This window comes from Bos taurus, chromosome 10 (genome assembly GCF_002263795.3).
Source record: "Bos taurus isolate L1 Dominette 01449 registration number 42190680 breed Hereford chromosome 10, ARS-UCD2.0, whole genome shotgun sequence".
In the NCBI taxonomy this organism is placed as follows: Eukaryota; Metazoa; Chordata; class Mammalia; order Artiodactyla; family Bovidae; genus Bos; species Bos taurus.
The window spans coordinates 100,142,915-100,158,081 of NC_037337.1; the positions used below are offsets into that span (position 1 = coordinate 100,142,915).

General features: G+C 41.4%; 1 protein-coding gene and 1 non-coding gene across 6 annotated transcripts in view; one reads left to right on the forward strand and one right to left on the reverse strand.

The window, feature by feature from the left end:
• The window catches only part of SPATA7 (spermatogenesis associated 7), a 38,147-nt gene extending 23,481 nt beyond the window's left edge, over positions 1–14,666 (forward strand). For 2 of the 5 annotated variants that reach the window (XM_005212175.5, XM_005212174.5), the window contains 7 exons: positions 1,378–1,847; positions 4,279–4,345; positions 6,013–6,128; positions 8,162–8,215; positions 10,315–10,392; positions 11,395–11,452; positions 11,694–12,398. In XM_005212175.5, coding sequence (XP_005212232.1) covers positions 1,378–1,847; positions 4,279–4,345; positions 6,013–6,128; positions 8,162–8,215; positions 10,315–10,392; positions 11,395–11,452; positions 11,694–12,254 — 1,404 coding nt within the window. In that variant the 3' untranslated portion in view covers positions 12,255–12,398. 5 annotated transcript variants of the gene reach the window in all.
• Positions 3,950–4,007, reverse strand: MIR2285AX-3 (microRNA mir-2285ax-3). The gene has a single exon (NR_162246.1). It is a non-coding gene; the product is annotated as a microRNA mir-2285ax-3 (primary transcript).
• Positions 14,667–15,167: the final 501 nt, after the last annotated feature.

Sequence of the window (15,167 nt, forward strand, 5' to 3'; positions counted from 1 at the left end):
TGATGATCCAACAGATGTTGGCAATTTGATCTCTGGTTCCTCTGCCTTTTCTGAGTCCAGCTTGAACATCTGGAAGTTCTCGATTCGCATACTGTTAAAGCCTGGCTTGGAGTAATTTTGAATTACTTTGGTAGCGTGTGAGATGAGAGCAATTGTGTGGTAGTCTGAATGTTCTTTGGCATTGCCTTTGTTTGGGATTGGAATGAAAACTGACCTTTTCCAGTCCAGTGGCCACTGCTGAGTTGTCCAAATGTGCTGGCATGTTGAGCGCAGCACTTTGACAGCATCCTCTTTTAGGATTTAAACCCCACATGATATCACTCACACGTGGGATCTAAAATATGGCACAAATGAACCCATCCACGAAACAGAAACGAGACTCACAGACAGAGCGCAGACAGGTGGTCCCCAGGCGGAGGGCGGGTTGGGGGGATGAACTTGGACTTTGGGGTGAGCAGATGGGAACTGTTCCATACGGAATGAATAAACAAAAGGGTCTGCTGTATCGGGGGAGGGAAGTATACTCACTATCCTGTGATAAACTGTCATGGAAAAGAATATTAAAAAATGTGTGTGTATAGCCGAGCCACTTGCTGTACGTCAGAAATTAACACAACATTGTGAGTCAACTCTACTTCAGTTAAAAAATTTTTTGTTAAACCAGAAAAATAAAGCAGGTCAAATGCCTCCCCTTTCAAAGCTTTCCCCCCTCATGGGAAGTTGAGAAAGAAACACATATGAACTTTTTCTGGCATAAATCTTTCTTAATTGTGTTTAAAATATCAATCACTTAACTAGAGCTCCATACATCGTGAGAAGTACCTTTTCATTCCTTCAAAGCTTTTAAGTCACAGTGGAACTGCTGGCACTGAAGCTGACCATGACGACAAGGCAGGGAGGGGCAGATGCTGCGGTTGAGAGGGCCAGTGCTCAGAGTTGATTTAGAAACTCAGATAAAACTGAGGAGAGGGCAGCAGAGGCTGAGACAGTTGGATCAACCCAATGGACATGAGTTTAAGTGAAGGACGGGAGCCAGGCGTGCTGCAGTCCATGGGGTCACAAAGAGTCGGACACAACTTAGTAACTGAACAACCACCTCAGGAAACCAGTTCAAGAGCACAAATATTGGTATGTGTTATTAATCACTTTTGGTTTCAGAAAGAAAAATGATTGCTATCACTTAGGTTTAGAATGATATTTTTATATATGAATAATTAAAAAATGAGTATAACTTCATATACGAGTTTCCAGGAACATAGATGTTATATTTGCAGGAGGTAGCCCTAAGGCTCTACATTTTTTAATGTGTAATCAGGAGATCCCCAATTATCTGAATTTGCAAATATGATTGATCACTGTTAAACCAAATGTTCTTAGCCTTCAGGAGAACCACAGGATGAAAACAGTTTATTAATCGAAGAAGTGAATGAATTTCCATCTTTTACACAGTCACCAGTAATTTCTTCTGAGAGACTAAGTCTACCTAAGTCTCAGAACGTCCTCACGAATTGTACTGAGAAGAACTCCAGCTGCTCCATGTCCAGCATGGATTACACTGCCTCTGGGTCCAAGAAACCATCCTCTGGAACCTCCTACGGCAGAGGGCCCAGGGGCACATTCCCCGGTTCCCAGAAGTTTCAGTTAGTTATTTCAAAAGCACCCAGTGGGGACCTTTTGGACAAACATTCTGAACACTTTTCTAACAGACATTTGCCATTCACCCCACGCACTTTAAAAACAGAAGCCAAATCTTTCCTGTCACAGTATCGATATTATACACCTGCCAAAAGAAAAAAGAATTTTACAAATCGGCGGATAGAAGCTGAAACTCAGACTGAATTAAGCAGGTATCACACTAACTTACAGTAGATGCTTTAAGATGCGGTAGAAATTAGGTGCTGTCCCTTGCGTTTCACCGTGTGCCTGCTGTGCCAGGCTCCACGTCTGCTGGTGTCCTTTGATTGCAGTGAGACTAACGTAACTTCTCCTTCTGCATGAATCATTATTAGAACTATCAGAGTAATTGTTAAAAAAGAGAAATAGCTATTAAACTTGTCAAGCTCTTTATAAACATGAATGTTATATATTTTAATTTATTGTTTCAGACGTGGTACTAGAACTTTTGTGTGGTTTTAAATATACTTCCAGAAAATCCTTAAAATACGTTATCAAACAGCATTTGTATAAATATGTTCATTGATTTATGTTAGAAATGGCAAAACAGTGGACTGTGTGCAGGGAGAAAAAGCAGTTGTCTAACTACCCCTGTGCTCCCTTGCCTGCCGGTACTCAGCAACAAGTCCTCAGGTGTAATGTAGACAATTGGGATAATTTCTGGAAATTAAATATAATTTGCCTCAGTAATATTTTCATATACAGTAGTACCTGGCACACAATGAATATTCATTAAAGGTTGCCAAATGATTAAAGAAAGAAGCAAATCTTGTTAAGTATTGAGTGTCAGCAGATTTGTAATTGTTTTTCCTAGTGTTATATAAATGAATACTTATTTGGTACTAGGTTTTAATTATTTTTAAAAGTAAAAAACAGTTTGTGACTAGTATCTTTTTCTCTGGTTAAATATAAGAAGTATAACAACATCAGTCTGTATACATTTAAAGAATTAAGAAATTAAACCTAATGGTAGGATCTTCAAGTGAAGAGGAGATGATGAAAGCAAATGTTAGGTTGCTGCCAAAGTAATTGAGGTTTCACACCTTGAATTTTAAATCATTATAACTCGGCTCACACACATCTTTATTCATCAAAATAGAAACCATTACAGTCAACACGTTTTTGCCAATGAAAATTAGTTTGTTTATTCCTATAGCCTAAAAATCCATGCCTCAGGATTCAGTGACCTCTTGGAACACATTTTCTGCCTCGGGCTGGCTGTGGAAGATTTTTCCTTGCGAAAAGTCGTCGGGTTGCTTAAAGAAGTGGTAGTTGGCGAGAGGTTAGGTGAACATGGCAACCGAGGCAGAACTTTGTGGCCTGATCTGTTCAACTGTTGAAGCGTGGGCTACGCAGCGTGCAGTTGGGCGCTGTCGTGGACTGCAGGCGCTGCGGTCTTCGTGCAGCTCGTTGATTTGCTGAGCATACTTCTTGGATGAAATGTTTTCGCCGGGACTCAGAAAGCTGTAGTGGATCAGACCGGCAGCAGACCACCAAACGGTGACCATGATGTTTTTTTGGTGCAAATTTGGCTTTGGGAAATGCTTTGGAGCTTCTTCTCTGTCCAACCACTGAGCTGGTCATCGCTGGTTGTTATATAAAATCGACTTTTCATCGTACGTCACAGTCCGATTGAGAAATGGCTCACTGCTGTTGTGTAGAATAAGAGAAGACGACGTGTCAAAATGATGTTTTTGATTTGCAGTCAGTTCATGAGGCACCCACTTATCAAGCTTTTTCATCTTTCTAATTTGCTTCAAATGCTGAACAGCCATAGAATGGTCAACATTGAGTTCTTCGGCAACTTCTCAAGTAGTTGTAAGAGGGTCATATTCGATGATGGCTCCCAGTTGGTCATTGTTAACTTCCAATGGCCGCCACTACGCTCCTCATCCTCAAGGCTCGGTCTCCTTTGCAGAACTTCCTGAGCCACCACTGCACTTTACAGCCGTTAGCAGTTCCTGGGCCAAGTGCGTTGTTGATGTTGTGAGCTATCTCCACTGCTTTACAACCCATTTTGAACTCGAATAAGAAAATCACTCAAATTTGCTTTTTTGTCCAACATCATTTCCATAGAGTACGTATAAAATAAATAGCAAGTAAAAGTCATAGGCAAAAAAACATAAAGCAAGGTGTGCACACTAAAAGGATGTGTAACATAGCCACATTTATTTAAGAATGCATTCCAGTATCAAATGGCAAATCTCAACAATGCAAAAACTGAAATTACTTTTGTACCAACCTACTATATTGGGTAGCTAATATATTGGGTTGGCCAAAAGGTTCATTCAAGTTTTCCATACCGTCTTACAGAAAAACCTGAACGAACTTCTTGGCCAACCCAATAACATACTTTTCTGATTATGTTTTTGACAGCTCTTTCAACATAATAGTTCCCATTTCCCTAGCCCCATTCTATCCAACTGAAATCTAGCTGCTATTTGAAAAAGGGAACAAGAAGCATATGTGATCCAAACCATATCTATTTCCCAGTTGTATCATTAGAAATCTCTCAAGTTTTTTTTTTCCCCTAGATAGTAAAGCTTGTTTTCACAGTGTTTGTGTCTTGAAGGTTTAACAATAATTTCTTTTAAAATATTACAGCTTTAAATCTGATTTTGAGACAGTTGAGATCAAGAACGCCACAGATTCAGAAATGAACGTAACGCAGGTAATAAAAATGAGACCTCTTTGTGTTACACGTTAGGATTATAGCTGCCTTAATTGAATATGTGTAGCTCTTTGAACTGTGAAGAATAATCTCTTGGTGACATTTTTTGCATGTGATATAACCAGTATACAGAAGTATTGCCTATTTACAAATGGTTATAGCTCTCCATGAGTGGCCAGATGGATCCTGCCCAATCTGCTAAGTCATTTGTTGTTAATGTGTTTTCTAGATGGTTGCCTGGCTGAATGGATGGATGGATGAATAAAATATCTTAAATTCTTTTTTTTTAATACCTTAAATTCTTTTCAAAGATGGAGACTCAAATCACTAAAGGAGCCAGAAAAAATTATACAGAAGTTTAGTTTCTATGCCTATTTTCTTTTTTTTTTTAAGAGTTGCCACTGATATATATAAAAATAGATGGATATTATTCTCCTGTGCTTGCTCTTTTTACTAGATCGTAAAAATCTTTTTTAGTGTTTGTATTTTGAATATTTAGCAATCATTTCTTTTAAACTGTTACAGCTTTAAGTCTGACTTTGAGATAAACTTTTTATTAATCATGCACTTGCTAATCATACAATTTTCAAGTTATTGTTGAAATTTTCAACAATATCCTAATTTTCAAGTTGTTTGTGAAAATGCTTTGTCTATTAAAATCACAAACAGACTCAGGGATAGAAGAATAAAATATAAGCACACTCAGCTTTTCTCCTTCCTTCTGAAAGTGGGTAGAGGATTGTGGGTTTGCATCTCGGCCATTAATAGCTGTGTGACATCGGGTTCTGCCACTTAAGGCCCAAGGACAGATGAGTTCCTCTGAGAGCTGAGTTACCACATCTAGAAAATTGTGCTTTTAATGCTCAGGATCATTGGAAGGAACAGGTGTTGGAGGTAAAACACCTAGTCTGACCTGGGCTCAGTGAGTGACGGCTGTGCTAGCTTGAGATGCAGGAAGAGGGCTACCTCCACAGGTGACTAAGTAGACTAAGCAGAAGGCCATTTTTATGACCTTGTACTCCGAAGGTGTATCTGTAACCCTGTAAGAAAATGGCATGTCCCTTCCTCTATAGTCAGTACCACCAGCATCTACTTGAGTATCAGCTGCAGTAGACAGACCAACATTCAAAAGCACTTTTAACACTGTCAAGCACTACACATAAATTAGCATTATCAAGGTTAAATCTGATCATTATATGCTCGGCACAGTACGTGGTCCCCAGTCAGGGTTCTGTAAAAGTAGAAGTTTGTTAGTGTTGTTCAGAGTGCCAGAGTTGCCACCGCTTTTACACGTTCGGTAACATTGGAAACAGATGGCTGTTTTGAGTTTCTGAATAACAGGATATTTACTCTCAAGTTAACTTAAAACTTGCATTTCATTTTCTCTTTATATATATGTATGGTACTTAATACCATTTAAAATATTCCTCATTAAAGTATAAGAAATTGATTTATCTTTAAATAAATTTAAGAAAAAAGTCTTGATTGTATGAAAAATGAATTCTAAAATATCCTTTGTCCTAAAGGCATCAGTCACTTTTTTCTGCTGGATATCTCTACTCTCTTTCATCAAATATTTTTGGAAATTTGATGTTTTGCTTTAGCTCTTCTTTCATCGTATATGTTTGAAGCAAAATAAAGACTTATTCTTCTCGTTGTGTCTCCAGGCATCTGGTTGTGTGTCATATGGTACCAAAGGAAGAACAACCCCTTCAGCTTCACCAGGGCGTGAGTTACCGTGGGGCAAGGTTAGAGACAGTGCCCTCCAGTGCTCCTCGCCAAGGTACCCACCTGTCTGCATCTAACCACTTTCCCGTGCAGCAGACGTAGGGCAGCGTGAGTCCTGGTTCATCTACACGCACTCCAGTCTAGTTTGGTATCGCGCAATTCAGTGTACTAAGGAAATATTACAAAGTAGGTAGTCACTAGAAAAGTGTAGATGGATTCATTCTGCTAATTCCTCACTAAAGGGAGAGGGGACCCTGGCTTGAACTCTTTCCCGTCACTATTCATCCAGGAACGAATTTTCCCCAAGACAGATCCTGCAGCGCTGGTGCTCGCCAGTTCACATGGCGTAGATAGGGCTGGAGGACCTTACCACTCGAGGACTTGTCATGTGTGATCTGAACACTCATCATATGCTTTGTAGAGGAGGCACTGTTTTTTCAAATGATTCATCGTGTTTAACAATTACGAAACACTGCCTGTAAATAAAAATGATAGGTGGTTGGTCGTATAGAGCCTAAAAAATGCCTCTGATAGCTTTAACTGTCAAATGCATTTCCAGTGTCAGAGTTTGGATATGAGATGAAGGTGGTAGAAGGGAAAAAAGGACTCACAGATCAAGAATGACCTCCTAGAGGAGGTCTCCTTCCCTCGTGGAGCATTGGTAAAGAACGTGCCTGCCAGTGCAGGAGACACCGGTTCCACCCCTGGTCCGGGAGGACCCCACTGCCAGGGAGCAGCTAGGCCCGAGTGGAACAACCATTGAGCCTGTGCTCTGGAGCCGGGAGCCACAGCTCCTGAGGCCCGCAGGCCCAGACCCACACTCCGCAGCAGGAGAGGCCACCGCTGCGAGAGGCCTGCACACTGCAGCTGGGGTAGCCCTCACTCTAGGCAACTAGAGACAAGCCAGAAACTAGGAAGATAATAAATAAAAAGTAAATGGTTTAAGAAAAAAAGAATCAAAGACATCCTACAGCAAACTGGAAGCAAGCACATGCAATCCCTCGGGCCCGGGTCTTTCCTTAGGCCTTTCCTTGGGGAGAGCTCACCTGTCAAGGCTTTGTGGGGATTTGGGGGGAGAGGAAAGGGGTTATTGCTAACTGCTCTGTCTAGAAATTGCTGATGCTTTAGCTCTCATCAGTTGAGCCCAGTCTGCAGTGAATATAAAGAATGACTTCAAGAAAGCGATAGTCATCTTTCCTAGTCAGTCAGTTTAGTCACTCAGTCGTGTTCGACTCTTTGCAACCCCATGGACTGCAGCATACCAGGCCTCCCTATCCATTACCAACTCCTGGAATTTACTCAGACTCACATCCATTGAGTCAGTGATGCCATCCAGCCATTTCATCCTCTGTCGTCCCCTTCTCCTCCCGCCTCAGTCTTTCCCAGCATCAGGGTCTTTCCCAGCGAGTCAGTTCTTTGCATCAGGTGGCTGAAGTATTGAAGTTTCAGCTTTAGCATCAGTCCTTCCAATGAACACCCAGGACTGATCTCCTTTAGGATAGACTGGTTGGATCTTGCAGTCCAAGGGACTCTCAAGAGTCTTCTCCAACACCACAGTTCAAAAGCATCAATTCTTTGGCTCTTAGCTTTCTTTAAAAGAAGTAAAATATTATAATTGAATATACCTGTGAATAGAAAGCTTGGAATTAACTAATGATGATATAACTGAATAACACACGGAATTTATCATAATGGCCAGCTTACAGTTTTTTTCCATAGGAAAATATGTTTCCAAATGTTTCCAACATCATTTATATTTTACCCTTATTCAAATTGATTATCCTTTTTACATGATAAGTTTCGCAGTACAATTTTTAAAAGGATTACGAATTTGTAATTAGAAGACTAGTTTAAAAAATCTGTCTTTGCTACTTACTAACACATGACCTTAGCAGGTTACTTAGCCTTTCTGCCCTTTGGTGATTTGTTTAGAACAGTAATATCTTCCCAATATACTTGACAGGGTTATCCTAAAGATTAGATAATGAATGTGACAAGTGCTTTGAAATTCTGAAACCTGTTTATTACTAATGTATTACTGTATGCCAATCATTGCTTTGTTCAGATATTCTAATTTTCTTTTTCCAGGGCAGTATGTCAATATTCACTGCAGCCTCCTTCAGGGAGAAAAATATATTCTGAGTAAGAGCTCTTTGACTGCCTCATTTTGCTTAGTGGAAATGAAGAATTAAGGCTCACAAATTTTTATTAAATAAGTCAAGATTGAACATGAATTTTTCTTTACAACCAGCTTTGGGGTTTGGTCGTATGCTATGCTATGCTAAGTCACTTCAGTCGTGTCCGACTCTGTTCGACCCTATAAACGGCAGCCCACCAGGCTCCCCGTCCCTGGGATTCTCCAGGCAAGAACACTGGAGTGGCTTGCCATTTCCTTCTCCAGTGCATGAAAGTGAAAAGTGAAAGTGAAGTCGCTCTGTCATGTCCAACTCCTAGCGACCCCATGGACTGCAGCCTACCAGGCTCCTGCGTCCATGGGATTTTCCAGGCAAGAGTACTGGAGTGGGGTGCCATTGCATATAGTACACACTAAATTTTAGAGACGGAGAAGGTGATGGCACCCCACTCCAGTACTCTTGCCTGGAAAATCCCATGGACGGAGGAGCCTGGTAGGCTGCAGTCCATGGGGTCACGAAGGGTTGGTTGGACACGACTGAGTGACTTCACTTTCACTTTTCACTTTCATGCATTGGAGAAGGAAATGGCAACCCACTCCAGTATTCTTGCCTGGAGAATCCCAGGGATGGGGCAGCCTGGTGGGCTGCCGTCTATGGGGTCGCACAGAGTCAGACATGACTGAAGCGACTTAGCAGCAAATTTGAGAGAATTATTAATGATTCTTGTTAATATTATTGATAATATTATCCTGAAATATCTGAAATAATTATTAATCACTTCATTTTTATGTCTAATGAAAATTGGCCCCTAGATTAATAATACTTGCTAATTTTTTATAATCAGTACCCATAATTTTTATAAGTAATAATAAGATGAGATTTAGAGAAGTGCAGCCTTTTGGTAGCTCAGGATACCGTTCTTGGGCTTTTTTTAACCTCACCAGTTTTTTTTTTTTTTACAGATAATATACTTCTGAGCTTGAAAGTTGTTTTAGTTGGGACTGCATTTTTTTCAGGGAAAGCAATCTATTTTTATAGCGTTTCATTTGTTCTCAAAATTTGCTGCCTGTGAATTGGTTTCAAAGCATAATTTTTATGCAGTACTCTTCTGCTTGGTGTGCTAGTTAACTCTTCCCCTTAACGTTGACTTATTCCCTAACTGAAGTGATTTTAGGCATCCCTGGGGGCTCAGCGGTAAAGAACCCAGCTGCCAATGCAGGGACGTGGGTTCCATCCCTGGGACGGGAAGATCCCCTAGAAAAGGAAATGGCAACCCACTCCAGGATTCCTGCCTGGAGAATCCCATGGACAGAGGATCCTGGTGGGCTACTTGCTATTTACATTTTCTGTCAATTCACTGATTTTTAGCTAATTAAGATCAAACTTGTAATAGTACCCTACTTTTTGTGTAATAGCTACTAAAATATATAACTCATAAGAGTATAACAGAGAAATGTACCCAAGTAATTAAAAATTACCACTATATGTATGTACACAGATTTTTTCTACTCAAATATTTTTCCTTATCTACAGATTTGTCAAGAAAAAAAAATATTTTTTTCTGCTCAATAAATTTCTCCACCTTGAAACCAGATGCTCTCCTCGGAGCAGGAGAGGATTTTGTCGTTGAGGTTCCTGCTTCTCTGGATGACCTTCCTCTTTCCCTTCTGCCTCACAGAGGGACTCACGCCTCTGTGGCCCGACCTGGCCAGGAGCCTGAGGACATTTAAAATGCTTGTCAGGAACATGGCCAGCCCCCACAGGGTCACCCCTAAGTCGCCCTCTTGCCCCTTTGCCTGGTTGCTTTGTTTTACTTAATCCCTGCTGCTTTTTTATTGCCTGATCAGCGTTGCAGACATCTATGAAATATTACTCTATCAGGGAATACTTTCTCATCTTTAGTAAATATCCTTGCATAATTTGAGAAAGTAAACATATATTTGTTTTATAATGTTCCTCTTGATAATGTGAGATGGAAGTGCGTTTGTAATAGTACAGATATTTCAGTATAGGTAGTTACGCATCCTCTAATTTTCAGCATAAATAAGCAGTAATTTTTTTTAATAAGCAGTAACTTTTATGCTGTATATCACTTTGCCTTCACAGTGAAGAAGAACTGTTGTATCTGAGTTTCATTGAAGATGTAACAGATGAAATTTTGAAACTAGGTTTATTTTCAAACAGGTTAGATTTTTTTAATTGTATTGTGATCATTGAACTGTACATTAAAAACTCTTTGGTGTTAATTTTATTTATTTTCACATATTAGGAAATGAAAATTATATTGCTTTCTTAGGGGACCATATTCTTATAATTGATATAAATTATAAAGAACATTTAATTCATACTCTTCCAGGGGATCCCTGGTGGCTCAGATGGTAAAGAATCCACCTGCACTGCAGGAGACCTGGGTCTGATCCCTGAGTTGAAAAGATCCCCTGGAGGAGGGCATGGCAACCCACTCCAGTCTTCTGGCCTGGAGAATCCCATGGACAGAGGAGCCTGGTGGGCTACAGTCCACGGGGTCACAGAGAGTCGGACACGACTGAGGCGGCTGAGTACACATCTGTTGGTCGTGATTAGAGATATAATGATTATCACGTGTCCAGCACAAACGGACCGAACCCGGGTCTCCCGCATTGTAGACAGACGCTTTACCATCTGAGCCACCATGGAAGTCCACAGTAAGTGGTAACTTTAACTTACTATGTCAGTTTGCCCTGAGTGGAATATCTTTTCAAGTATAATTTAGGAAACATTGTAAAGTAACGCTTTATAAGAGAATTTTCTTTAGAGTTTGCTTTTGGAGGATGAGTGTATGTGACAGAGAAAGGGAGGAGGGAAGGCTTTTGGTGTTTGTGAGAGAAAAAGGATACAGAGCTCTTTAGTGGGGGGGGGGCGTTACAACCTCATGTCAAACAGTTTATTTCACAGAAATGTAAGCAGCGTGCAGTCTCTCAGAAGAGACATTGGCATCTGTTAACTTAAACATAGTAGAAGTCATACTAGCTTCCACACTGGAGAGCCTGATAGAACAGACAGGATTATAGCGTGTATCTTTGGAAAGAAAAAGGGTCATCTAAAACAGACTTTCCAGCCTTCAGTACTTTAGTTATGGCATGACTCTCTGTATTTAGTTGGTTTTCTGATTTTGAGACCATTAACATTTTTATTTATCATTTGTAGGTTTCTGGAACGACTGTTTGAGAGACATATAAAACAAAATAAACATCATTTGGAGGAGGTTTGTCTTAACTTTAGAACAAAAGTCCTAATGTAGAAAGAATTTGCAAGTTTACCTTTCTCTCAAAGAATGCATTAAAAGCAGACACTTTTTTTCTCTTGCCCTTTCTGTGTATGTGGGGAGAGGGGAGATACAGGCAGAATGAGGAGGAAGCAGTATTAACCCCACGGAGGTGAGCAGGGCTGCAGCAGCCTTGAGTCGCCTAATTAATATAATTACTCTTGTATTTTTTTAATTCCAGGAAAAAATGCGCCAGCTGCTACATGTCTTAAAGGTGGACTTAGGCTGCATGTCCAAGGAAAACTCAGGAAAGCTAGACAGCGTGGATACATTGCATTTATGTGATGTTGAAAAGGCTGAGAATTTAGAACAAAATGAAAATAAAAGTGAACAAGATTTAATCATTCAACAGGAACGTCAGGAATACCAAAAAGCTTTGAATATGTTATTGACTATACCAAAGGAAGAGAATGAGATAGTCTCTTCAAATGAATTTTTCCTCCCCATCCATAAATCAAAGTATTCAGAAGAGGTTATCATTCAACAGGTGAATGAGGAAACAAATCTTGAAACTTCAGTTTGGGATGAGAAAAATGGAAGCGTGTCAGACAGTTTGCTAGACCAGGAGACCTCCGTGAGCGTCATTGAGGGCGACAGTGACACGGAGAGGGCGGAGGCCTCCACGGAGCTGTGTTGCCTCAGCACGGCGCTCGTGCCTGCTGTTCAGCTGTGCAGAGTCAAAGACAGTCAGGAGGTGGAAGGACCAACGCTGAGAATCATGGAAATGAGCATTGAGGACTGATCTTGGATGTCTGATCTTCACCAATAAATATCCCAAATGGCCAATCATTCAATATTCTTTTTTTTTTACTTTTATATGTTAAGAGTTCTGTATTTGTCTATGTTGTATAATAAATTACTATGAATTTAGCAGCTTAAAACAACACACATGTATTATTTATCGCACAGTTTCTGTGGATCAAGAGTCCAGGCACACCTTAGGCGGGTCCTCTCTGCCTTTGGTCTCACACACCTACCAGCCAGGGCTCGGCTGGGGCCATGGGGGTAGCTTCTGCTTCCAGACTCTCCCAGGTGGTTGGCAGGGCGTCTTTCCTTGAAGCTTTCGGTTTGAAGGCTTCCGTTTCCTGCTGACCGTGCCCACTGGAGGCTGTTCCCATTCCCTGCCGCGTGGCCCTCTCCACAGACCACTCACAGCATGGCTGCCTGCCTCTCTAAGGCTCAGGGGAGAATGAGGGAGGCGCTTCTAGCCAGACGGAGTCTCAGAAAACATAATCCTGACGTGGTGCGTCACAGGAGTGACCTCCATCCCCTTTGCCATATTCTTTTGTTTAAAAACAAGTCACAGAGGAGCGCACATGTGTATTACACAGTACTCTATTTTCTCACTTGATAATATAATGATGAGAATCAGAAAAGTAAAAATTATCTGAATCAGGGTTTTCTAAATTAACAGGAGAAAGGATCTATTTTTAATTCTTCTGAAATGAATGCCTTTTTTGCTGATGCTAAATATACATAGATATTTGTAAAGCTAAATTTGCTATTGGAAAAAATGATTCATGCTTACCTGTTTGAACTGAAGCTAAATGCAATGCTTACCTTTATAGATAGAGTTAAAAGAAAAAAGCGAGACCTTTTTTGTTTTGGCAATTAGGCAGTTTACATTTATTTGGAACAGAGGCTAACCACAGTCTGTAATACATTCTTTGTCATAAAAAATAGTGCTTTAAATAGAAAATATTCTTTACCCTTGGGATCAGCTTATTCCCCATGTCACTTCTTAATTAAACCTTTCTGTCTGCCACTGGAGGAGTTTCGTATGACAAGCAAAATCATATCTGTCCATAGAATTCCTTAAAATTTTCTACCTCTTTTCCTGTATTTTGTGATTATTAAAAAAAAAAATGGGAGCATTGTACAATCAGAAATTTATGATTGGGTATTACTGATGCTATAAAATAAAGATGTTCTAAAAAAAAAAAAAAAAGTCACAGGTCTTGCCCACATTAAGAGGCAGGATACAAGGGTGTGAATGCGAGAAAGTGAGAATCACCCAGCTCCCCTTAGGGCCTGTGAACCACAATTTCTGAAGTCCCTTTATAGGGGAACAGATTTTACCTAGACATAAGTGATTTTGCAGGCACTGGGGGAAGGGCCTATAATCTGGAGTAGCTTCTAAAACATTAAGCATCGTCTGCTGTCATCTTGGGGCTTCCCTGGTGGCTCAGATAGTAAAGAATCTGCCTGCCAAGGCAGGAGACCTGGGTTCAATCCCTGGGGTGGGAAGATACCCTGGAGGAGGAAACAGCAACCCACTCCAGGATTCTTGCCTGGAGAATCCCATGGACAGAGGAGCCTGGCGGGCTAGTCCATGGGGTCACAAGAGAGTCGGACACAACTTAGTGACTAAACAGTATCTTTAATTTCTTTCCTCTCTTTCCTACAGTATCTAAAGCGTCAAGGCCTTTCTAGTAATCAGTGAGCTTGGATGGCCTATTGACTGAAACGCCATCCCTTCTTGTGCAGATGAACATTCTACCAGGCCCAGTCTGATCCTTAACTGAACTCAGATATGTCTCGGAAGACTCATCTCTCCTGAGGTCTTTTCAACCACTCACAGTAATGGAAATATGTGAGTAACTTAGATAACGGTTTCATGCCTGGGCACCATGGAGGATAAAAAGATGAATCAGAATGTGGGTGATAACCCAAACGTTCTAGAAATTCAGCAATTCCCTCCAAGTATCTCATTCTGTAATTCAGGCTTTTAGCATTCTTTTGCCCACACAAGCGTTTCCCAAAAGGTGGTGCGTATCACTGGAGGTATTAGAACTGGTTTCTGGTGGTAGGTGGATGACAGTCTCAAGTACGGGAAACTGTTCAGAACCCAGGCTCGGGGACACCCTGCAGTACGGTCGGGCTGGGTGCCCAGTGTCAGGCCCCAGATCATCCTGCACATTCTTTCCTTGGCCCTGCCAACCCCCGGCTCTCACCGTGGAGTTGTCATCTTACCCCCAACAGCAAAAGATGCAAAGTACACATTAGGCAACTGTGGAAAATCTAAACTGCCAAGATCTGTCAAAAGTCCAAAATAGGGATTTACTTGGCTTTCGGACTTCTAAATATACTGTTTTATCCAAGAAATTAGCCATTTTCTAAATTGTGTAGAGAATAAATTTCAATATTACAAGTCTAAAAGACTGCATTTGCATAATTATTAATATCGAAATAATTACGTAAAAGCCATTCTTTGAAATACTTATAAATATATGTTACGCAAAGTAGGCATATGGGCTTCCCTGGTGGCTCCGCTGGTAAAGAATCCGCCGCGCAATGTGGGAGACCCCGGTTCGATCCCTGGGTCGGGAAGATCCCCTGCAGAAGGGATAGGCTGCCCAGCATGGTGTTCTGGCCTGGAGAACTCCATGGACGGCGTAGTCCGTGGGGTCGCAAAGAGTGGGACACGACTGAGCGCCTTTCACTCCGCTCCGCACCCCGCAGTCCTCTCTCACCCTCTGTGACCTTTCCTGGCGCCCGCCCGGGTCTCCCGTCACTCAGACGTGCCCCGCTCCGTCCCGTCTGGGGCTCCCCCGCTCCTCCAGCCCCCAGGGCTCCTGCCTTCCGCCCCAGCCTCACCACCACGAAGCCCGCACCCCCTTTCCCCCTCCGCTGGAGCTTACCGCCTTCCTGCTGC